Source organism: Solanum stenotomum, chromosome 3 (assembly GCF_019186545.1).
Source record: "Solanum stenotomum isolate F172 chromosome 3, ASM1918654v1, whole genome shotgun sequence".
Classification (NCBI taxonomy): Eukaryota; Viridiplantae; Streptophyta; class Magnoliopsida; order Solanales; family Solanaceae; genus Solanum; species Solanum stenotomum.
In genome coordinates, this window is record NC_064284.1 from 11,496,754 (window position 1) to 11,522,608 (window position 25,855).

Genomic DNA, 25,855 nt, shown 5'->3' on the forward strand with positions numbered 1-25,855 from the left:
TACTCAGTATATTCAGCAAAATTTTGAGATTCAATAAACTGTTTTAAACGTTTCTTTCAATTTGATGCTTATGTATGCTTGAGTTAGTCTTTCGCTTGTAGTCAGCCAAGATGAGTGTTCGCTTGAGGGCCAGCAATGGTTCTCGAGTGCCGGCCACATTCAGGCTATAGGCTCGGATCGTGACATTCACGATTACACCACTTGGAGTAACACACATGCCTTAACATTCTATTTGCTTTTTGGAACCATGGTGTTTCCCAGGATAAGAAAAATGAAATTGATTCTAGAGTTGTCATGACTACACATGCCATTTTCCATGACATTGGTGAGCCAAATCAGGAGAAGAAGTATTTCAATATAGTTTTGGTCATTCTAGCCGATATCAATCAGTTCTTAAGTCGATGCAAGAATAGACACCGATTTTTCCAAGGATGTAACCTCTTTCTTCAATGGTGGATGTCCAAACATCTAACTAGGAGAGGAGAAAAGGGTAAACAACATTTGGGAAAACAGGACAGGCAGGATAGTATAACTTCCCATGAATCATGTTTAGTCTTCGAAGTTTCAGAACTAAGGAACTTTTCCCTAAGCTTCTCTTTCAACGTCTGTCATGATTCTAGGAAGTTCCAAGGGCTACAGGATCCAACAACCAGTGGGAGCATTTGGAGCTTCTTGACCTTTGAGCAAATATGAAGAGACCTGATAAAAAAGTGAAACATCTCTTCCTTGGATTCCATGAGTGTTATCTAACAACCTATATTGACATTTATAAATATTTCTTATACTTTTTCATAGTTTTTATCTTTTAACATATTATTTCACGTGTGACTTAGAATTTTGAATGATCCTATAAAAGTCATAGTCCGTGTATATTAGTAACTCTAATAGTCTAGAAAGTAGTTCTCGTGCATATCCTGAAGCCAATAATGACCTTTAAAGATTAAAAGTAGGTTTTTTTTTTGGTTTCCCACTCAGTGTCCGGAGCCCGCAATGGATCTTCCACTAAATCTAGATCGCACATTGCAGGGCCCATTCAGGATTGACAGAGCAACACGATTTTCTCCATACCCAGGGTTTGAACCCGAGACTTCTGGTTAAGGGTTGAGCAAAAATCAAGTTGTAATTGTTTTAACGAGATGTGATTTTAATACATTGCATGTTAATTACGTTATTGCAAAAAAAAAATTATTCTATAGATGAAATTTGTCATATTTTTTCATTGCATGTTAATTACGTTACTGCAAAAAAAAAATTATTGGAATGGAGCCTGAAACCTTAGAGCACATTTTTCATTTGTATGTCATGTAAAAGATGACACCGACACTTAGGCCGAATTTGCATGATATCTTATATTTTGTTGCTTGATGAAAAAAATTAGTTTTGGAAGTTTAGTTTTTATTTCTGATGTAACTGGCAGTACATATCTATTTTATGGATGATGTGAAAGGTAGAACAACAACAACATATCCCGTGTAAGCCCACAAGTGTGGATGTGAAAGGCTAGTAATAAATGTATTTTTAAATTCAATTCTATGGAGTGAAGGTGATGTATTATCCAAAGCCTTGTTTGATTTGATGAATTTATAACTAGGTGAATAATGTTAAATGCTATTCGAGATGTTGTTAACATTAATTTACTATTTTTTCTCCAGAGTTGTGGTGCTTTGTGTTGGTACAGATGGTAGCCTTGAAGGCTAATGGTGATATGATTCATGTCTGTGGTAGTCCAATTCATTTTGTTGGAGAAGTCATAATAGCTTGAGTGTTGTCAATAACAAAAACAATTCAAATGGCTGCTAAGTATGATTGGAAAAATATAAGTATTTTGTTATATTCGTCAACAATGATTCAAATTGCCAGTTGAGACTAAGTTTAGGTGTTTAGATGTGCACTCTCAAAGTTGGAGTGCTTACTTGCCAACTGAAGCCAAGTTTGAGTGTTTGTTTATATATTATGCCTTTGATTAATGCATATTATGTTTCTCAGTAAAAAAGGTGATTTTGTTAATTGCTTTAAATAATTTATATACAATCTTGAGACAATTTTTTAAAAATTGTGCATTGTATTGAGTGTGCCACGATTTACGACATAGAGACTGTTGGAATCCTACTAATATTGACTCATGATATACAATGCGCCTGTACATGGACAAATAAAAGGAATAAAAGGCTGCGTATCGGACAAATAAAATAAATAAAAAGGTCGTGTTTTGGACAGTGCAATTGAAAGCCCTGCTACTTGATTGAAAGTGAGAAACGGTGGTTACAATTCTCCTATTTAAGGGTTTTGATTGCCCTCACCCTGGTGTTTCCTCTGTTCCAGAAGGTACTAATTCTTTCTTCTCCGTTGTTTTCGATTTCCAGTACTGCATTTTTTCTTTGATTTTTAGCTGCTCTCAATCGTTAAAACCCATGAATTGCAAAAATGGGGGTATGTCGAAAAATGCTAATAGCTGATTTGAGTGGTGAGCTACCTTAAAAATGGAAGGATCATGGTTGCATTAATACCTTGATCGGCAACATTTGTTGTTTCTGCTTTGATTGTTAGAATTACTAGACCCCATAACATGAATGTAGGCGATATAAGAGAGGCGCAACCCTAGTAATTGAACGGTCATGGTTATGTTACCCATCTGGGCAAAACTTCATTAATTGTTACTCCCTTGTTCAAATCCCACCGGAGACAAAAAACACTAGGTGATTCTTCCCCTTTGTCCTAGCCGACAAGAGTTACCTCTACTTGTTGCTGGTGGAAGGTGGCAGGTAACCCGTGGAATTAGTCGAGGTGCGCGAAAGCTGGCCCATACACCACGTTCTTTAAAAAAAATTATTATTTCCCTCAGTTCAATTTGTTTGTCCTAATTTTCTTTATAGCCCATTTCAAAATGAATGTCCTACTTTCCTTTTTTAGCACATATCAAGATTCAAAAGTATTTTTTACTTTTTTGAACTCCGTGCAAGTCAAAATAAGGCAAACAAATTGAAACGGAGGTAGTAGTACTTATCTTTATCTTTTTTGAGCTTTACACATATCAAGATTTAGTCTATTATCTGCTTGGAATTTTGATCCACCACCCCCTCTTTGTTAGCTGCTTCTGCATTCACAAGTTCAATTTGTTGTTTAATGTTGTGTGTATAACGTTCCGTTTGCGCTTACCACACTAGATTACATGGGTCTATTCTTGAAAATACAAAGGTAGTCGAAAGAAGCAGCTAAAGGGAGATTGACCATCAAGTTGCCTAGATAGGAGTTGCATCATTTATTTTTGACATCTTAATATGCCTTGGTCCACCATTTCATCTATTGTTTTTATTGTTTTTTTTTTTCTAAAGTTAAACTTCTAGTTGATATTTTCATGAGTTTCATATGCTATGTAGGATTTAAGAGTTGTTCAGGAAGCATACTTTGTATACGGAGGAGATGGAACGGGCGAATGAAGCATGTGATAAGTGCAAGAAGGACTGCCTGTTGATTCATAGAAAGAGGGTTCCTTCTTTCTGCAAAACAATGACTGACAAAAGTTGCTTACAAGTTCTGGTAAAGTGTGATTCTTGTGTGCACTTATTTTCACTAGTTAGTTTAAAGTACTCGTTTTAAATATATAGTTGGTTTTGATCACCATATGTGCAATTAGTTGTTCTTGTAGTCAATTGGCTACTTGTTGATGACATCGTTTTGCTTGGCATTTTGAAGACTAACCTTTAATTTTTACTCTAGTTTTTTTTTTCCTCATCAATGTACTGAAAATTTGTGAAATATTCAAAGAACCAGTTACATTTCGGGATGTCAACTTTTGAGCATACCCTCTAGGTTCATGATTGTACTTCCAAGACATCTTGAGGGACTCAATCCTAAGTCTTTACCAAGGAAAGATACAACACCATAGCTAACTAGCAGGCTTAAAGAAAAAACTCTCTTTTTTCTCCATAGAAAACCTTTCAAACACTCCTAAAAAAAGTATAGTATCATATCACCGTATTTAAAGCAGCCCCACACACAGAAGACTGTTATAGTATTAAAACTCATCCTTGTTTTTTCAGATCGTAAAATTAGATTATTACTTTAGTCCAAGAGGATTAGCAGATTCCTGTGAACTCAGAAAGTCAAAGTTCAAACTTCAAGAATATCTCTTAGGATCTAAACTTGGAATGAGGAGATAATAAGCTCCAAAAATTTTAACTTTGACATAGTTACAAAACTTACTGGTCTATTAAAACCATTAAACACCAGAAAAGAAGTTAACTTATTTTGATGAAAACATGGTCTTGCTCATGTTCAAAACTTTCTGACAAAATTTCATTTGAGATAAGATTCAATTTGAACCTTTCCCATCTGAAATTATCTGATTAATAAAGTACAACTCGTAAGCGATAAATTTCAAGCGAATGCTCTTCTGAAAGTGAGACTGGTATTCACTTGATGTAAAATTTAAGACGACAATGAATCAGTGATCCAAACTTTGACAATCAAATTGAAGAAGAACTTGATCAGGAAGCATGACAAATGTAATGATTTTGAGAGAAGATGCCCCATGAGGTGCAGGATTTGTACCTACTAAGGAGGCACGGTCAAAGTGGTAATTATGTGAGCTGTAAGTTTTCCACATTAAAATTTTTGAGACAAAGCAAAATATGTACAAACTCAAGGATCCTTAACATCACAAGTGTTTTCCTGAAATTTCTAGAGAGAAGACGTGAATGCACAAGGTGTAGGATCTTACCAATTAAAGGATGGATTGCTGAAGTAATAATAATGTGACCTATAATTTCTCAACATCAATATACCCAATGTTGTCTGGGGGAACTGGTCTAGGCGCCTGCTCTTATGCTTGGTTATACCTGGGTTTGAATCCTCACACCTAGACGCTACGTTTTTTAGTTGAACAAATTTTATGGTTACAATGTCCTAAGCAAACAAAAATCTTAAAAGTTGTTGCAGGCTGGATTTGAATCCAAACCTTTTGGTGAAACTAATTGCCCTTCACCTATAGAACCTAGGGCCTTTTTATTATACTGGGTGTCACTTTAGTTTATTTCTACGATTTCTTCTATACATACACTACACACATTTACACACTGTTCTGATCTAGGTGTGTGGCTACCGTTGCACCCCCTCCCTCCTTAATAGATCCGTTGGACTTGCAGGCCAAACTTTTTAGCTAGTAATGACATGACAATGTTAAAATAGTGGTGCCCTGCCAACTTATGTTATGTCTCTATTCCCCCTACCTGCTAAAGTGGAGGAGAGATTGGATATATTGAGGAGGACTTTCCTCTGGTTGGGTAACTAGGAAGGAAAGGGTATTCATCTGGTCAAATGGCAAGCTATGCAACTCAGTAAGAAATCTGGTGGGTTGGGTGTCAAGAATTTAGGGCTGCAAAATATATCTCTATTATCAAAATGGTTGTGGAGGTTTGGTAAAGAGGATCATGCTCTTTGGAAGGATGTTATCATTAGCAAATATGGACAGACTGAGCAATGGACAACCAATACTGTGATTAGCACATATGGGGTCTCAGTTTGGAGGACTATCAGAAATTTGTGGCCTAAATTGTCCAGGAGCATAGGTTACAAGGTGGGTGAAGGGACTAGAATTCTATATTGGAAAGACAAATGGATCGGACAGAACTCACTCATGGAGGATTTTCCAGATTTATTTTCTTTCTGTGGCAACCCTGAAGCATCTATTGCTGAGACCTGGACTAACCAAGGATGGAATATCATCTTTAGGAGGCTTCTAAATAACTGGGAGGTTGAGAAAGTGGCCAGCTTACTGCAAAGATTGAATGATTTCTCTGGTTTAAATACCAGCCCTGATACAATCAGATGGAAACATGATAGGGATGGAAAATTTTCAGTTGGAAGATTGTACAGAAGAAATTTATCCTCACAACCTGGGAACATCCCTGGACCTTGGAAACAAATATGGAAATCTAATATTCCTACCAAGACCAAGTGTTTCACATGGACGGTATGTAGAAGAGCGTGTCTGACTCAGGAGAAACTGAAAAAGAGAGGTTTTGAGATTGTCTCAAGATGCTTCTTTTGCAAGGAAAAGGAGGAAACAAATAGTCATTTGTTTCTTCATTGTAGAGTGACTTCTCAGGTGTGGTATATGTTTCTTAATATTCTCCAAAAACCATGTGTGATGCCCGAGCATACGGCAGATCTTCTAACCTGCTGGATGAGGAGAGGTGGGAGTTAAAAACAGAAAAAATGGTGGAGCATGGTTCCTTCTTGCATATGGTGGTCAATCTGGAAGGAAAGAAAAATAATAGATGTTTTGAGAATATTACTAATTCAATGCAGAAAGTAAAAGAAAATTGCATTAATACTTTATATCTTTGGTGTAAAGGAGAGGGTATAGATGAGGTAGAACAGCTAGTAGACTTCTTAGGCTCTCTGTAATTATGATTACTTGCACTGTAATCTTTTTGATGGTTGACAGCATACCCACATTTAAGAGGCTCATGGTTCCAAATCCTTAGAGATAAACACAACTATTTAAGAGGACGCTAAATAAATGCCACTATTAAAATAATTCAGACACCTAGCATTTTTCCATTTTGGGACCGCAATATATTCATCCTATTGCACTTTTCGCACCCAATGCTTTGCTCTTTTACAATACACTCCCTACTTCTGCCCATTATAGAGGCAATCGGGAAACCTTGCAGAATGCAAATGTAACCTAGGAGTAGTGAGCTAATCCAATCATTCATATATTGATTGGATACATAAGTAAGCTTGATTACTTTTTCAGTTATGGTAGAGATGGGTGTTTTAGCTACTGAGTGCAATTCTATCTGTCTGATCTTCCTTTCAACCATCTGCCCGTTCGTGTATAAAATTCAAGAAATTTTCAACCACTTGAATTTCCTAATATAAGTTACTTCTCAGGTATGTATCTATGCACTTGATAATGATCATGATATATGTTGGTCAATTTTTGCAGTAGAGACCAAATGACCTGTTTAAGTTTTAGAACTCATGCCAAACACCTATTAGTTCTGAAACATCTTGCTTTCAAAAGATTGCCTGCTCTAAAAAAAAGATCTTGGAAAAGATTCTTCAATATTTCTCATGACCTATTGCTTCTACCATATCTATGAAGTATCTCCTTAACTCCCCGAAGGAAAAACATATGTGTCATATTACTTTAAAATCACTCTGCTTGAAGGATTTAAAAGTCCACTTTCCAGTTTTCAAAGAGCTTAATACAAAAATGAAATGCTATATGCTCATAAATTTTAGAAAGAAAAAAACTGCTTATGAGCAACTTTAGCATTCTGACCTACCATAGGTGTTTCCATTGACTTTCTTCTTCTCAGACGGTCCTTGCACTTTGCAGAGCATTTAGTCAAACCTTTTCATTCACTCATTATATGATTCTGTATCTTCTTTTAGTTACTTGAAATCATGTAAATCTATTAAGGTCAACATTATTTCTGGAATATCATTCAGATCTTACTTGAGTAACTGTCAAATTTTTAGTGTGAAGATGATAAATCATTTAATGAACTTTAAAGATTCTTAAAGGAAAATACTTGACAGTAGTATTGAGGCATTTGCATATTTGTGAATCTTAATTTGTAGTCTCTGGCATTTTCATGCTTTATTTTCTATAGAAAATATCTAGCATAAATGCATCAGTTACTTTAACCTTCCCTTTGCCATATCATGTATTTTATGTTTGATCAAATGAAAGGGATGCATTGCTATCAAGATTGCTTAGGCATTAGTATTATAAATAATTGTACCATCCAGAACTCAAAAAAATTCCAAGGATATGGTCATAAACCTGTTTCTTTTATTTAGCATTTGGTATCGATATGTGGTATTTCTTAGTTTTAATTTCTGCAATTTCTTTTCAGATTTTACCGGCAAAGTTTGCTCGATCAGTTTTACACCTGGCTGATCAGGTAACGCATGTAGAGGATTCAAGTGGATTGCGATGGAGGGTAACAGTGTGTTACTATCAGGGTTTGTTAGCTATCCAACAGGGGTGGCCGAAATTTGCATCACAGCATCGTCTGGATGTCGGAGACCTCTTGGTTTTCCAGTATGCTCCAGGTCAGCACTTCACTGTTCAAATATTTGATACGAATGGTTGTGAAAAGATCATTTTCTGCTGTGACACTGGCAAGGGTAAAAAAAGAGCAACAACCAACGTGGAAGAAACCACCCAGGTTAGAGATGCTCAATATGATCACGAAGACGGCAGGTTGTGCTTGCATCAGTCACGTTTTGAAATGCCAGCAAGCAAACCTCTTGCAGAAGTACTGTTGCCACTGTGTGAGGCTGGAATCAAGGCAACTGGTATGGTTAGTAGACCAGCAGAGGATATTCCACTGCTGGGTCCAAAAGAAAAAAAATCCAAAAAAGCATCTCAATTGGGTAAGCTTTCTGTTCACAATAAATTGTTAGGATTCTTTTGTTTTTTGTTGTTTTGTCTTGAATGTACATATTAGGGCTATGTAGTTGAGGCAGTGATGACTCAGCTGAAGCTTGGTTTTGCTGATGCTACCTGGCCTAAATTTAGTCTCAGGTGTTTAGATTCTGTCAAGCTCAACCTTGTAGATTCGTGAATACAGTGAAGCCTTTTGTTCTTTTTGTTGATTGATTGTATACCAAATTGCATTACTTTCCTTAGTGTATGTGTTGGAGGACCTTAAATTTTGTTCTTCAATCATCAGCTTCAAAAACTATTTTCCTCTCTCTTCCCAGTACTCATCAGTATAACCCTTCTTTGGTTTTAATCTCTTTTTCCTATCCATTTAATTTCTCATATTTTTCTCAAGTTCCCTCTGGTGAAAATGTCGTTCTACCTTCCTTATTTGACTCAAAGATTCGGGTTCCACACTACGTTCAGCAGTATCTATTTCATAATTAATATCTTCCCTCAAAGCAACTGGGGGTATTTTGTGATTCTAATTATTATTGAAGTTGTAAATTGTTTTTCTTGATCATTGGGGAAATGATTAAGAATATTGTGTACAATATCCTTAATGATGATGTCATAGCAATCTGGAATTCCTCAAGAAACTTGCCTTACACACGGAGCTCTTATATATTGACATCCCATTTCATTGTATGTTTCTCTTTACTTGGTAACAGAGTCTCCATGATCTTGGTTGAGACTTCAGTTATTTCCACCTACCAGAGTCTCACACTGTCAATTCTGCCAAGTTTTCTTTCTTTTCAGTTTTACTATTTTGACCTCTTTTTGGTGACGTTCCTGCTGCACAACTCCTCTTCCTAATGACTGTTTCAGTAGCATCAGTTTTTCTTTTGTTTATCATTCAAGAGGCACTGTATTTCTTCTGGATAATTTTTCTAACAGCACCTAACTACTTTTTAGTCCATTCCAGTCGGCTCCACATCTATTCAGTCTATTCTTGTAACAACTTTTACTGTCATTAGTCCAACAACTTTTTTGGTTACCCTAACAAGTCGATGATATTCCATAGATTTTCATCCTAGAACCTCTTTTTGGTGTAAGAAGCACTTGCTTTTTGCCGTGCAATCACGGATGATTTTCATGGGGAAAGACTTTCCTTGAACCACCCTTTTCTTTTGCCGATTTTGTTCGCTATTCTAGTGACTTTTGAGCTATGTTGCTCGGATTCTTCAAAAATACTATCGTCTGCATGCTGGATCCTCCAAAAATACTGCATTTTTTAAGGATCCGACCCAGGTACGGTAACATTTTAGGAGAATCTGAGAAACATAGCTTTTGAGTGTATCTTGTTTTCAAACTAAGCTGTAATCAAACCCACTTTGAGTTTGGCTGGTGGTGTTGAAAGTCAAAAGAATCATAAGAATTAATGATTATGTCCCAAGATTTGAATCTCAAGAATTATGAAACTTCTCTTATTTTGTGTAATTCAAAAATGTAGAGGTCTTTTGAATGTTGTTAACAACCATCTGTAAATCTTCTCCAATTTCAAATTATCATTAAAATTTGTCTGAGTACTGGATTTCTTTTTTATTTTGGAAATATCAAGACTTATTATTCTATTTGAATTTTTTTATTTTACTACTCAAGAGTTCCCAATATATGATCTAACTTGTAATTTGATTCCTACTTGATTGATTGTACTAATACTAATCATGTCCTCCGTATAGGACATTGGCCTTTGAATGGCCCCTACTCCTGCCATCTGCGGCTTCACCTCTCCCCCTCACCAGCTTACATCCACCTTCTTTCAGCCCTTTGTGACCATCTTGTTGCGCTTCCAAAATAGAAGCAAAACCTTTTCCCTATATAGAATCCAATCACATATCCAAAGTGCATCTTTGTGTCACCCTTTTTGGCCTGGATTGTAGGAGAAGATGATATAGGTAAAAAGTGGGAGTCTTTAAGCTAAGGTACGATTGTGTTGATACTAAGGTAGTTTCTAAAAGTTTCACTTTCTCTTGTTGCTTTTCTCTTTTGGAGAAGAAAGGGGTGTTTTCTTCATTAGCACCCCTGATCATAGTCACCGAGGTTTTGCATGAGCTTAGAATCAATTCAATACTGGTTCCGATGCGGTAGGGATAAGTTTAAGACCAGTACCAAGAAGAAGCAATTGCTGCTGGGTATAAAAAGAGAATCACAATTTTAGTCATTCATTTGGAAGATAGATGTAACTTACTCCCCCTCTAAGCAATCATGCTCTCCTTTCCTTGTTAGGTTGCTTAAATTGCAAAGTAGGAATTAAGAGTTTTTGATATAGGAGAAGATGATATAGGTAAAAAGTGGGAGTCTTTAAGCTAAGGTACGATTGTGTTGATACTAAGGTGGTTTCTAAAAGTTTCACTTTCTCTTGTTGCTATTCTCTTTTGGATAAGAAAGGGGTGTTTTCTTCATTAGCACCCCTGATCATAGTCACCGAGGCTTTGCATGAGCTTAGAATCAATTCAATACTGGTTCCGATGCGGTAGGGATAAGTTTAAGACCAGTACCAAGAGGAAGCAATTGCTGCTGGGTATAAAAAGAGAATCACAATTTTAGTCATTCATTTGGAAGATAGATGCAACTTACTCCCCTCTAAACAATCATGCTCTCCTTTCCTTGTTAGGTTGCTTAAATTGCAAAGTAGGAATTAAGAGTTTTTGACATGAAATCGCTTGTCTTAATTTAGGCCTGATCAAACTTCACTAGCTTGAGCTTCACTTGATAGGCTAGTAGGCATCCTTATCTTGTAAACTTATTTAATCTGGCCATTTGCATGTTGGTGTTGTGCTTTGAACTGCCTTTGAGCATCTTCTTGCTGTTTTTTTCCTTATGTACAAGATTCAGGAGAGGAGGAAGCAAATGGTAATGAAAAAGTCATCAAAAGTAAGCCTGCTGGTTTAGGAGACACACCATCCTTTCCTGCAATCAACTATTCATGTTTGGTGTCCGTCAATGGTCGAGATTTTCTGGTAACACCTTGTTTAAATATCATTCCTTCTGTCGTTTTTGTGGATTGCTATATTCTTACTATTTCATGCGTTCTTTATAGAATCGGGCAACTTGACAGAAAAAATAAGAAAATAATGTGGAATAAAAAAATACAAAGATTAAAGACTAGAAAAATAAGATAGGTGAAATTCAAGAAATAAATCCCCAAATCTCAAAAGTGATTATATAAGAACCCTAATTGATTGTAATAAACCTAATTAGCGGATTACGGCTAATCAAATTTAATCGCAGATTCAAATGAAGAACTTAGATGAATCTGATCTAGAACCCTAACTGAATAATTACAACAATAGCATGCCCGGTGTAATCCCACAAGTGGGGTTTGGGGGAGGGTAGGATGTATGCAGACCTCACCCCCTACCTTTGTAGGGTAGAGAGGTTGTTTTCGATAGAGCCTCAACTTAAAAGAAATGTTATTGAAGCTGGATTGTGAGAATAATAATAACAAAAACATACGCAGTGTAATCCCACAAATGGGGTCTGGGGAGGGTAGTGTATGCAACGTTGCCCCTACCTTATGAAGGTAAAAGGATTGCAAGAATATTATGATAACAAAATAGAAAGATATAAAGCAAATGAGGCAAAAATAGTACTACAAATTGAATAATAAGAGACTACACGACTACTAAATAACCCCTACCTCTTCCACATAAAATATGACAACACTCGGCCTACTAGCCTTCTACCCTAATCATCGATCTTTGTTACCACTTCTCACCAACTTCTCACACCTCTTTACTAGCACATCCGCACGTTATAAGATAAATCTCAAGTAGTGAAAAGAAAAGAATCTTGATAATACTAGTGTGTCAAAAAAACAAAAAGGTTTCCCCTATATATAGGGGCAAATCGTGCACCCCTCTCCTAGACATTATGGTATTCAAAATCAATTTGTATGGAAATAATTAGTAAAATCTAACTAGGAAACTTTAAACTAGAAAAATATGTAAATTAAAGTCACACTTCTTCCAAAACTACCTAACAAAATAAGGAAAGAAGTGGCAATTCTTGGATCAAAAAATACACATCAATTCCAGCTCCTTTGGGTGTGAATTTCTAGCCCCTTTGGGCATGTAATTCACCCCCACTTGGGCTTGCTTTTCATCTCTTTTCAGGCTACCTGTTGGCCCCAATATTCCTCCTCTCGAGCTTGGACTTGGACCATGAAATATGTGTATTGCTTTGCCCACTCTTAGTCACAATTCTTGGGTTTCTGGCGCTCTGCTTCGACTATGAGCATCTTCTTGATTTTATATTGAAGTCAAGCAAACATTGTCTTGCATAATTTCATTTAGTCCTTTAATGGAGGAATGCCACTATGAATGCTATCAGTTTTCTGTGAATATTTATCAATACTGGCATGTACACTGCTTGAGTTTATATGAGTCTTGAGTTTACCTCTGAAGATGCATGCATTTTAACATTCTTTTCATCAAACTTTTGTGTTTAATAAGATGTTACAGAGGGAATAATGTCTTTCTCAGGACATCTTTGGGCTTAAACACTATAAAATGTTACTGAAAATTCATGAGATTGAAGTGAAGTACTGATTACTTTGTAACTAGGATGCTGAAAAGAAACATACATGCACAATAAAAATGCTGATTGCAAGCTCATACACCAGATTTTGGTAAAAACTTGTCGTTTTTTGAGGCTCTAACTTGTTTAAAATAAGCATCTCGAAATCAGATTGGACACACAATAACTTAGATCATATGTTAATATCTTTCGAGTTTAGCGCCTGCGAGACCGGACATGCCAATGATGGCACTGTTTCTTTAAATCTTAAGTTAATGAGTATGTTTTCTTGTTGCGGATGTATTTTCTCGAAATAGATGAATCAATTGGTTAGTAAGTCCTTGTGTGTGTAGACATTATGTTAAGTTTCTCTATGCAAATATGAGATTGTTCCATTGGTTTTTCATCTAAAGAGGAAGATGTCATATAAGAGCACTAATTCTTTTGTGAAGTAAGACCTACATTTACATTTTTTTTTAGAGTTCTAGTCCTTTCATCATCTGAGCATCATGTGAAGCAGCAGTTACATTACATTGTTGTTATTGAGTTCCATTTTTGGAATCACCTGACCACCCTGGTCGTTCTTTTCTAGTGTGATTACATGCATATTGCTTAGTCTTTGGCGAATCTAGTCTGCTCTACGTTGCAACTAATTGCTTCTACTTGGCTGAGATTCTCTTTGTTTTCCAGTTTGTGTATCCCTTTTTTTCTCTCATTGAATCTAGATCTCCTTTATGCCTGTGCAGGAATTACCAGAATCCTGGCGAGATTTGTTGAAAAGGCCAATGCGAGAAAGGTGGATTATTTTCCTCCGAGGACCAGATAAAAGAATCTGGCCTACCTATTATACTAGTCGCTTGCCTCCCTATTATTCTAGCAGACCAAGTGTTGATGTTTTGACTCGTGGATGGAAGGACGTTGCTGCAGCTTATGGCATGAATGCCAAAGATGATTGTCTTTTTCAACTTGCAGATCAGCAGAACCGTATATTTGATATACGCAAAATCTGAAAGTGCTGAAGTAAGATTCCAAATGAACTACTTGGAGTCTACCTTAACGTCGCTATAAGGGAAATGAAAAGGAACCTATGTCAGTTTCTCATTAATAGTTTTGAACAACATTTAAGCGTTGCTTTGTTGGGTCATATATTTTGTACTGTCATTTTGAAGTTGTACTCAGTATTTTGAGACTAATTCCTTTGAGTCTAGTTACATGTTTGTTTAACTTTGTTTTCTGAGATCCAATTGCAAAGAACCATGAATTGCTCGTTAGGATTTATGTTTTTTTTTTCTTCGATAACTCATATGCATGGAGACTCTATCCTATAAAGTGAAATAACACAAATGATAAGAAAAAGCAACATTATATTTATATCGAAATACCACAGTTCAAAAATGCACAAGCGCCCTTGAAAGGTCCTTCTATAACACCTTCCCTATCACGGTGGCTTGTGCATCTACTGTCACTACATGAAATTTTTTTAAAAAAAACTACGTCCAACCCAAACGATGAACTAGCATCGATGAACGATGAAAATATCAAACTACTTCAATACTCTGATCTGCAGTAGCTGACACCTGATTTTGTTCTTTCACCACCATTTTTTTCATCCTCATCAACCACTTTACCCAACTCACAATGTTGTCATACACACTTAGAGCAATATACACACCAATTCCACCAATAATACCATTGGCAATTGAGTATGTCAAAGGCATTAACACCATAGTCACAAATGCAGGCACTGCATGCTTAATATTATTCCAATCAATATCCTTAACAACTTTCATCATCAACACCCCAACTATAACCAAAGATGGACCTATAGCCCATGGTGGCACACTAGCAATCAAAGGTGTGAAGAACAAAGACAAGAGGAAATAAAACCCAACGACGATCGCCGTTATTCCTGTCCTTCCACCTTCTCTGATCCCAGCTGATGATTCTACAAATGTAGCTACAGGTGAAACTCCTAGAGTTGATGCAACTATAGTTGATCCTGCATCAACCATATACGCGGTATATTCACCTTCAAATTCTCCGTCTTCATTCACAAATCCCCCAATTTCAGCCATTGTATACAATGTACCTGTTGAAGCTAATACATCTATGTATAACAATGTTATTAAAGCTATCCACACTTCACCACTGTTGAAATGCGTAAAATCTAGAGCTCCAGCTGTAGACTCAATTTTATGAAAATCCACCACTTTTTTGAAATACTCATAGCTTGAATTACCAGATGGAGTATTAGGAAAAACCGTAACAGCAGTATTCCTAATCCATGAAATTAACGTCACAAAGAGAATACCGTATATCATACTCCCTTTAATCTCCTTCATTAATCCATAACACATTATTATAAACCCAACTGAACCTAACCAGAAAGTTGCACTCTGCATCTTCCCGCCGGTGCATTCTCCGGTCACCGGATTTGTACTGGTGCAAGCAGTAAGAGTGATCAAGGTAGATGAATCTGGGCCAACTAAGCCCACACCTTGATGGGCTTGTAAGCCCACAAATGCAATAAAAAGCCCAATCCCAGCCGCACAAGCTAACCTAACGGGCTGAGGAATAAACCGAGCTATCCTCCCACGAAGCCCAAATACAGCTATTGCTAAAAATGCACAGCCTTCAACTAAGAAAATTGCCATAACAGTCTGATATGACATTTTTCCAGACCCATGAAAGCCCACTAAATTATAAGCTAAATAAGCATTTGGGCCCATACCTGGAGCTAAGCCCAAAGGAAGATTCGCCAATAAGCCCATAGCAAATGACCCAATCATAGAAGCTAAAGCAGTAGCCACAATAAGATCACTTCTCATTTTCGCAACACACTTTTCGTAACCTTCGTTATTGAGCACGCAATCTGGAGTTGCATGCGTTTGGTTCGCCGGAAAAGTGCAGTCGGAGACTGAGCAAGTTCCACCGGAATCCGATAAAACGCTGGCGTTGACGGTAATTATATAAGCCATCGTAAGAAACGTAGCGGTACCAGCACGAAACTCTTTAGTGAAAGAGCTTTTTCGAGATTCCAATTTGAAGTATTTACCGATTCTGCTCTTTGAAATTGCTTCATTTACTTTCATCTCCATTTTGTTCAGAGATTTTGCCATTTTAGTAAAAGAACCAGCTGCACAGAGCTTTTCCTCCATGTTTTTTAGTTTATCTTTTTCTCTGTTTTGTTGCTTTGAAGGTAAACAGGGGATTGGAATATATTTATAAGATGATGAGAAAACTGAAAAGAGGTAAAAGAATTTAATGCAGTGTGGAATTGTAGTAATCTGAAGAATGAATCAGTGTGGGTCTTTTATAGTAATAATATGATTATTATTATTATTATAAAATTACACTATAATATAAGTATGAGTACGACGCATGTATATTTGTTTGATGTTATATCAGATTAATTGCTTATTAGTGTACATTTAAAATGAGAGAACATAAATGTTAAATGAGATCAACTTAAATGATATATTTATATATTATGTCATTATAAAAAGGAGAAAAGAGTTTAATATACTCCTTAACTTTATCATTTTTTAGAATTGATATACCTCCGTTTTGAAAGTGGCACATATATATCATTATTGTTATATAAATAACTCACACACCATTTTCTCTAGCGGAAGTGAAAAAAAATATTTTAAAAATATTTTTTATTAATTTTTTATCAAAAAATAATCCATGTAGGGGTATATTCTTTTAAAGGAAAATTACACGGTTAGGCAAACATATACTAGTTAATTAGTCATCATAGCTATAGTTTTAGTTAATTATCACTCGCGACCAACATTAATGATAATTACGTGGATTGGGATTTTGAGTTTGTATAATTTGCACGTTTGTATAATTCAGAAATTTGTATAACTTTTGCATAATGTAATTTTGTATAATATAATTTGTATAACTGTTTAAAGTTCAGATGTTTGTGTTTGTATAAATTTGTTATTTCGAGTTCATACAAAAATAACTTAATTACATAAACGTACCTGTGAATTATACACTCACCCGCGAATTTTACAAACGAGACAGCTTAAACTGTAGATATAGCCCGTAAATATACAAACTATAGTTATAGAGCATAATTAAGTTTATTATAGTAGTTATTTGCGAAAAATTCTCTATTTTTTCCTTCTCACAAGGTTTTTTTTTTTACTTTTTTAATTCAACGGCTAATTTGAATTTATTACTTTGATGGTCAAATTTATTCTTTTCACTTATTTTCTTATAAAATTTATTATAGATGTTATAGCCACAAAAAATAGTTTTAAATTTTCTCCTATTTTCCATTCACTAAAATGAAATAAGAATAATAAACTCAAAAAATAATGTATTTGTGAAAAAGACCAAATATATGATTTTTTTAAAAATATTTAAAAAAATTTAAATTAATTTTATCACTTTTGTAATGGTGGGTATATGTGAGACACTTTTGGAATAGTAAGGGATATATATGAGCCAGTTTTATAATGATAGGACATATGTGAGCCACTTTTATAATGAAGGTATATCAAACTCATTTCCCTTGTAAAAATTAACAATTTGAAATGCACAATCTTTTTTCTCTTTAATTCTCTAAATTCCAATTATTATATATAAATTGAGAGAGAAAGAGTAGTTGTTATGTGGTCATTATAGAACAAAAAGTAATAAAACTCATGCCTTTTAAGGAGCTGGGTTGTTTTTAGTGGGTTAGTATGATTGTTATGGTACTAACGCCCCACCCCACCAGACACACGCACCAGTTTTTTATTCAACGCATATACATCGACAGAGGTGAATGTAATGGTGGGACACGTGAAATCGGGTTTATTTGAATTCAGTATTTTTTATATAAAATTGTGAAACTTAAATTATATATTAAACTCAACTAAAATTCAAGAAATTTATAGTGGGTTTGTAGTTATAATTTTAAAAATACAACGGATTCAATAATAAGCGTCTTAAAGGTTTGAATAATATTCATAAAAATTAAATACTATATGTGTCTCTATAATATGAAAATGTAATGGGATTTTACAATATCAAACTAGAGTCTTGTTGACTTGACTGTTGTCTTGTAGTTTACAAGATTCTTATGGAGAAATTGCTAGTAATTATAGAATCTGACACAATATGAGTTCAAACCCAAGAAAGATCTTTGACTAGCTAGTTGGATAATTATCACAATTAATTTTACATAATGAGAAAGGTATAATGATTTGATTCCCTATATATATGTGTGTCTTTAAAAACATTAATCCTTCGATTGGTAAATTGTAATTTTTATTTCATCGTGTTGTACAAGTCTTGTGTGATTATATAACGGGAAAATCGTGTATGCATATGTTGTATACCTTAAAGGACGAATAAATATATTTGATTAGGAACCCGATTACACAAAGTTGGTAATTTATAATATTTGTGATGAAAGTATTTAGATTGAACTTTACTTTCGTATATTTCTTTTAACGACTATTTGGATTCGCTGCACATGAGCTGAAAGAGTTTCAGAAATAACTTCTTTGTCTTCACGAGATAGAGGTAAGATTTGTATATATTCTATCATTTGCAAACTAATTCACGTGTGGGGTTTAACAGAATATATTATTGTTATTGTTGTTGTTGAATATTATTTATTTTGAAAAAGAATATAGAGAAAAAGGACAAATATACCCTCGAACTATCGTAAATGGTATGCAGATACCCTCCGTCATACTTTTGGGACATTGGTGCCCTTGCCATCCAAAAACTAGAGCATATATGCCCTTAACTCTAATGGAAGACTAAATAGGGACACGTGGCGCAATCTTATCCGTCGATCCAATATTTAATAAATGTCGGGTCGATGGATAAGATTATGACACGTGTATGTCTGTTAGTATAAATGGTATATATGCTCTAGTTTTTGGACGGTAGGGGCACAAATATCCCAAAAATATGACGAAGGGTATCTGTATACCATTTACGATAGTTCCGGATATATTTATCCGTTTTCCCAAGAATATAATATGCTAGTATGATGAAACAAAGAATATTGATGAGATCATCATAGTTAGGCAAATGAGTTTGGTACCACATCATGAACTAATGGACTTTTATTGAGGCCAAAAAGGACAAACAAAATAGTCAAAATATATATAATGAACCAACTCATTATGAATTTATCAGGTTCATATTTGTCCACCAAACATGGTGTATGGCCTTTTGTTTCTAAACCAAACACACAATATGTTTACTTTCATACTATGTCCCAGAAGATTTTTAATTCATAAGTATATTACATCAATCTTCATTCAAAGATTTCATTCCCTTCTAAATATTTATGGAAAATCTTTATCCAATCTCTGACCAATCTAAAATAATATCCACACATAATTAATACTCATTAATAATGAGAGTAGGTAGAAAGCATAAACTTCTTTTAATTTCTTTCCCAATGGTTAAAATGATATATTTTCAACATGAACTTTTGTTAAATAATAAATAAATTAGTTCTATGCTCTAAAAATATTTGGACAATCAAATCGCTCAAGGTAATTACAAATAATTACTTTTATGATAAGGGTAATGCTAAAATGGTAATTAACAGACATGCCATAGAAGTTAACTTTTTTGGTACACTGAAAAATGTTAAACAGACAAATTAATTTTTTTCATACGCTAAAATCTGTCAAGAAAAAAAACTTCATATCCTTAACTGCATTGTCCTAAATCAGTGACTCTTCTGAATGTTTATACTTCTTCCGTTCCTTTTTAGTTATCATAATTTTTTTTTAGAGTCAAATCATACAAATTTTGACTAACATTTTAAGATGCATTTTTTCATCATATTGTTATGACAAATATTGCAATTTATAATACTTTATGTATAGTTTTTGAATATCTAAAATTTTATTTTAAAATATTGAATTAATATAATCTAGTTTAGCCTTAAAAATTAGTCAAATTGACTCACGAAAAGCACAACATAACAACTAAAAAGAAAAAAAGGAGTATTATAGGAGAACTTTCGCATATAGCTACTCAAAAATAGTTTAATTACGTTATATATCTATAGTTTGTTAATTACGATTCGTAGCTTCATGTTATAGGAAGGAGAGTGGCGAGCGAGATTGGGAGAGAGAGGAGAGAGGCAAGCGAGAGAGGGCAGAGATTGGGAGAGAGATGAATTGTATATGTATATCGGTTAGATAATTGTATAAATGTAACTGGTATACATATATATGTTTGTATATCTGGCGAGCGAGATTGGGAGGGGGGGAGAGAGGCGAGCGAGATTGGGAGAGGGAGGAGAGAGGCGAGCGAGAGAGGGAAATAATTTGTATAATTCACATCTCGTTTGTATAATTCACATGTTTATGTATAATTGAGTAATATAAAGTCTGAAATTATACAAATATGATAAAATTTGAAATAATGAATTGATACAAACACAAACATATGAACTTTAAACATTTATACAAATTATATTATACAAATTACATTATATAAATTATATTATACGAAATTTGAACACGTTTATACAAATTTTAAAAAGTTATACACAAAAAGATTGAATGTATATGGTGATAAAACTGAAAAACCAACGGAAATCATTGTGATATACAAATACAAACCATCATATACAAATACAAATCAAATGAAGAATTGTTATTTACGAATTATATAAATATGGTGAATTATACAAACGTGACTAATTATACAAATTCGAAGTCAACCCACGTAATTAATGATTAATATTAGTCACAAGTGGTAATTATAGTAAATTATAATTATGATGACTAATTAAGTAATATAAATTTGCTTAACTGCGTAATTTCCCATTACTTTATTTATTGCTAGAAAATTTGGGATATAATCGGAACAACTATGTGAGCTTGAACATACCCTTCTTCAAAAGGAAAAGACAACGACATTGCATATAATTTGTCTCTATTACTTATTAATTAAGGACTTTCTTATAAGTGGAAATTGGAGTATTGGACGGTCATTTAATAGTAGTAAAAAGATACTCATAAAGGAAGAAAAAAAAGTGGCCTTTAAACAGCACTAGGAAAAGTAAACTGCTAAAAAAAATTAATTTATAATTGAAAAAAATAAATTTAACTCCATTAATTACTTCGCAAGGGCATTTCACTTGTTAATGATAAAGGTAAAAGAAATAAAGGTGTGAAATGACATCTAAAAGCTTTTAACTACTTGCATTCTTCCAAATTTGTCTTGACATCTAAAAGATTGGCTATGAAAAGACATGAACAAATTCTTTACTAGATCCATTTTGTGCTATAAATTTTGTTTCTATGTCTTTTTTTGGGTGGGGGCAAGGGGATTGGGGGAGGAGTATAGTGGAATTCGAATTTTCATTATTAGGATAAAGATGTGGACAAGCTCTCTTACTAAACTATATTTCATATGTTTTTCCTACGTCTTAATATATTCAAATGGTTGATTTCATTAGTGACAGAGCTAAGTGAGAAATGGATACATGTCATGATATCATTAATTTCTCATGGACAATGTGTATGAGAGGCAAAGAGTTTATGAGTTGTGAATTCTAAAAATGTGATTTATTAAATTTTGGACAAATTATTTATATATATATATATATATAAAGTGGATTTCTAAATACAAATTTCATTTATGAGCTTGTGTTTCATGTACAATAAAAACAGCCAACTAATAATACCAATTAAGTGTATTTTTAATATAACTATAAAATTTGAATCAAAGCTATTGAATTCTGTCGAACTCGTTATTTGTGATGTAATTAGCTTCTAATTCCTCAAGAAGCTTATGAAACAACGATTGACTATTGGGCACTTAACTTTAAAATCCCACTAATAACATGTAAAAGGCAATTTAGACAGTGGCAGACACGTTAGGAGATTAATTTGGACTTGTTTGACGTTTTAAACCTAATACAAGCTCAAAAGTGCCTATCTGAATCTCTAAAGCTAAATAGGTTTAGACTTTAACAATCTTTTTTTGGCTTTTGGATTTTGATTTCATGAAAAAAAAATTAATGTATAATTACACCATTATATTCTCAAGATTATTAGGTACAAGTCCACTTTCGAAGTCCTCCCAATCCACCAATTAAGGCTAAAAAGATTTTATACTGTGTGTTTGGCAGGAAAATGTTTAAAATGTTTAAAATACATATTTTATTTTATTTATTTATTTATTAGTATTTGATGCGTAAGAAAATAAATATTGTTTTAAAAACGAGGGGTGGATCTACTTTAAAAATAGAGATACACGTGAATATCTAAAATTGATCTCATATTGTTTTATTGGCACCCATGCTAACAAAGCGCTGAATAATGCATTTGACTGAATGTTGAGTTATTTATCTAGAAGAATAAGAATTAACTTTCATATAATATATTCAATTTCTCTTCTTTTTTAAGTGGTGTGTATAGGATTTCGAAATCCTAGATCTCCCTTTGGCAAGAGCAATTATATATATATATATATATATATAGCAAATCACTATGAGGTGGGGACATTGCCGTCTCAATAAGTTTGGGGGCTAAAGTCAAATTTTATAAAGAGGCCCTATTGTTTTTAGTTGACAAATATAAATTGAATAATTATAACATATTTAGTGTAATTCTACAAATGAGGTCTAGAGTAAGAATGCAAATAATGTAAATTTTCAATGAAAATTATGTAATATAAAGTTAAAATAATAAAACATGACTCAAAAGTTTTAAAAATATGATGATATTAAAATAGTATTGCGATGAATTTGATAAGTTGATAAATAATATTAAAATAGTGTTCATTAGTTTTACTGCTTTAAATTTGAATAAGACGCCAAAAATAAATTTGATCTTTTTATAAACACACAACAATAGATTTTACATAAAGTAGAATGTTTGAACATTTGAGAGACTTCACAATATCAATAATGAAAGAATAAAAAATAGTGAAAGGAGAATAAAGAGAAGTAAGTATAAGAACACATTATTGTTGGTTCATGATAATTGTCAGAATATAAATGAGCTAGACAATAAAATAGATAGCCACATGCGAAACTAGAAAGGATACTACAATTAACTAGCCACATAAGAATCTAGAAACGATACTACAATCAACTAACAATATTCAATTTCTCAATTATATTTTCTATACAAAAAAAAAATCTTCAAATTTATCAATACATGAAATTTTTGTTAACAATATATATACATCTTTGGAAGAAAATGGGGGCCCCAAATTATGATTGCTTTAGTGGCCTTATGGTTGAGACGGCCCTGGGTGGGGAGTAGGGTTTTTTGGGTGGTGGAAATAGCTAATGGGAAGGAGATAATGAACTAGGAACAACGTTACTTATAGAATTTATTTTTCCTACTTTCATTAATTAGAGAAATCATTTTTCTAATTTTTGAGATATTAAACTTATTTTTCTATAAAAATATTTTTTAAAACATTAATTTTTAACCAATCAAACATGAAAAAATGGTCATACTAATTAAACACACCCGTGATGATATATTGAATTAATGGAAATTGAATTTTATGCCATCATATCACGTATTTTTAATTATCTTATTTAAGGTCAAAGATGAATTATTATGTTAATATCAATATCAAACTAATTATGATTATGTTCATTAAAGTGGTCGGATTTAATTAGTTCCGGTTTTTAGAGTGGCGATGATTTTTCGAGAAAATGTTTTTTAGAAACATTGCATAATTATTTTTCTCTCAAAACCCAACTTTTGTTGTTCTTTATTTTCGAAACACATTTGATTGATTTTTACAATAATTAATTGCTTTAAAAAAAAAAGATAAAATGAATTATTACTTTTTTCTAATTTTACCATTGATATTAAAAGAGTAAAAAATGGCTATAGTACTCATTTTACAATAGAAGCACTTGCCACTAAGTAATAAATATTAGAGAACTCAGTAAATTACATCTTGTACTCAATACTTTTTTATTGAATGTGTTAAAATACCAAATGATCTTTAAAATGGGACAAAAGAAGTGTGTGTATATTTACGCGGATTGGAATCAGAATTTTTAGTTTATAAATTTTGGGTTATAATTTATTTTACTGACTGTAATTTTAAATAAATTATTTATACACCTTAAATAAAATTTTCAATATAAATATAAAATTTAAATTTAAATTATTGAGTTTTATCGAATCTTATAACTATTTCAATGACTCTGCACCCGTATATAAAGAGTACAAACCCCACGGTTCATAATAATTGAAGTCTTCTGTCATTCCTGAGTCCTCACTATGTCCAAAATCTTTTTTTCTATATTCTCTCGTAATTTGGGAGATTCTAATTCAGTAGTAATTATGAGGAGCCTTTTTCCACTTTTTAGGCAAAAATAAACTAATTAATTGATAAATAGCATAAAATAAAAGTATAAAATATTGGCAAGGCGTGCTTATTCCTGGATTATAAATCTTTATGGGGACATATGCAGTTTAATTAATTAACATATAAAGCTTAGCTTGCTAAAGTTTGGACATTATTATTAGTAAACACATTACTTCTAGGACAGGAATATTAAGTTTAAAATGATTTACAACTATATTATATAATATAATTCAATAAAAGAATATTAATATACGTTTGATGGGTCCAAAATTGTTGGTTAATTTGTATAAAGGTTGTAATGTTTCTTCACTAAAGCGGGGAAATTTAGTAAAATACAAATATGTGATTTTGGCATGCGCGATTTTTAATTAATTAGTTGAAATGTGATTAAATAGTGAAATAATTCAGTACATGAATAAATAAATACAAAGATGAAGATGGGTCCATCTTTTGAGAGACTTCTGGGATTTGCAGAGTGGATATTAGGTGAGTATACATTCGACCTATCAATACGGTTTATGTTGGGATGGTTAAATTTTTTCTATTTTTAATTTAAAAAATTAAGTTCAAGTTCTTGAAAATAGATTCCTTTTTACTAGGGATATCGCCTTCAGAAATGATCTCTCCAATGCATATTTAAATTTAATATAAGTGACGATCACTCGATGAAAGAAAAAAAATTGAATAAATTCAACTTGTGCTTCTATGCAAGTATTTATAATGTTTACATAGAGTCAATTCAAATTATAGTGATTAAATAGTTTAAGGAAGTAAAAATATAGAAATAATTGAAAACAATTAATACCACAATTAAGCGTTGAAAATGATTTACAAAATAAATACCATATATTTATTGACTATACACGAATAAATTTTAGATAATGTTAATGTGGAAAATGTACTCAAAATTCAAACAAGAATATAGGGATTAGGGAGCTAGCTAATCATTTTAATAATGTATCCAAATTCACTCTCTTTTATCTTCAAAAATTTGACGGTACAAAAGAGTATTATCCACTAATGTCAAAAAGTCAAGGATAATTACTTTTACGATTCACTCAATCAACTACCTATTTTTCAATCTAAAATTAGTTAAAGTTATATATGAATTTATAGCAATTCCACTGTATTCAGGTCCATGTCATTCCATCACTAAACAAATTATTGAAAGGTATTATTAAAAGTGAATTCAAGATTTTTAAGTTTATAACCACAAATCTCTAAACAAACACCAAATTTATTGCAAAAGTTACAACAAAGTCTTAATTATAATTAATTGGTTTCACCTTATATGGATACTACTAATATATTTTAATTTTGTTTTGTGTTGTTTTTAGCCAAGTCCGCATTGATTTCAATAGATATGACATTTTCTCTGCGCTATCTCTAACCTACCTCGATCTTTTTATCAAAATTAAAACAAAGACAGGTGCATATAGAGGTCTACGACCAACGAAAATTAACCATTAACCTCTAGATTTAAAATCACTACTTATATACCCGATTTTCTCCGTAATTCAGAAGAACATATACGTTCTTCGTCAATTTTTTCTC

At 33.2% G+C, this 25,855-nt stretch overlaps 2 protein-coding genes across 3 annotated transcripts; one reads left to right on the forward strand and one right to left on the reverse strand.

Annotated features, from left to right (window-relative positions):
* Positions 1–1,262: 1,262 nt before the first annotated feature.
* LOC125860814 (B3 domain-containing protein REM16-like) lies at positions 1,263–14,167 on the forward strand. 2 transcript variants are annotated; one of them, XM_049540837.1, is made up of 5 exons: positions 1,263–2,325; positions 3,378–3,537; positions 7,875–8,397; positions 11,279–11,409; positions 13,714–14,167. In XM_049540837.1, exons 2-5 carry the CDS (start codon positions 3,421–3,423, stop codon positions 13,975–13,977), a joined length of 1,035 nt encoding a protein of 344 aa, XP_049396794.1. In that variant the 5' UTR covers positions 1,263–2,325; positions 3,378–3,420; the 3' UTR covers positions 13,978–14,167. The 2 variants fall into 2 exon arrangements, with proteins under 2 accessions (XP_049396794.1, XP_049396793.1); XM_049540836.1 differs by lacking the exon at positions 1,263–2,325 and having other exon boundaries at positions 3,081–3,537.
* Positions 14,168–14,314: 147 nt separating this feature from the next.
* On the reverse strand, positions 14,315–16,230 carry LOC125860832 (adenine/guanine permease AZG2). The gene has a single exon (XM_049540861.1). It carries the CDS (start codon positions 16,123–16,125, stop codon positions 14,506–14,508), a length of 1,620 nt encoding a protein of 539 aa, XP_049396818.1. The 5' UTR covers positions 16,126–16,230; the 3' UTR covers positions 14,315–14,505.
* Between the last annotated feature and the right edge of the window lie 9,625 nt (positions 16,231–25,855).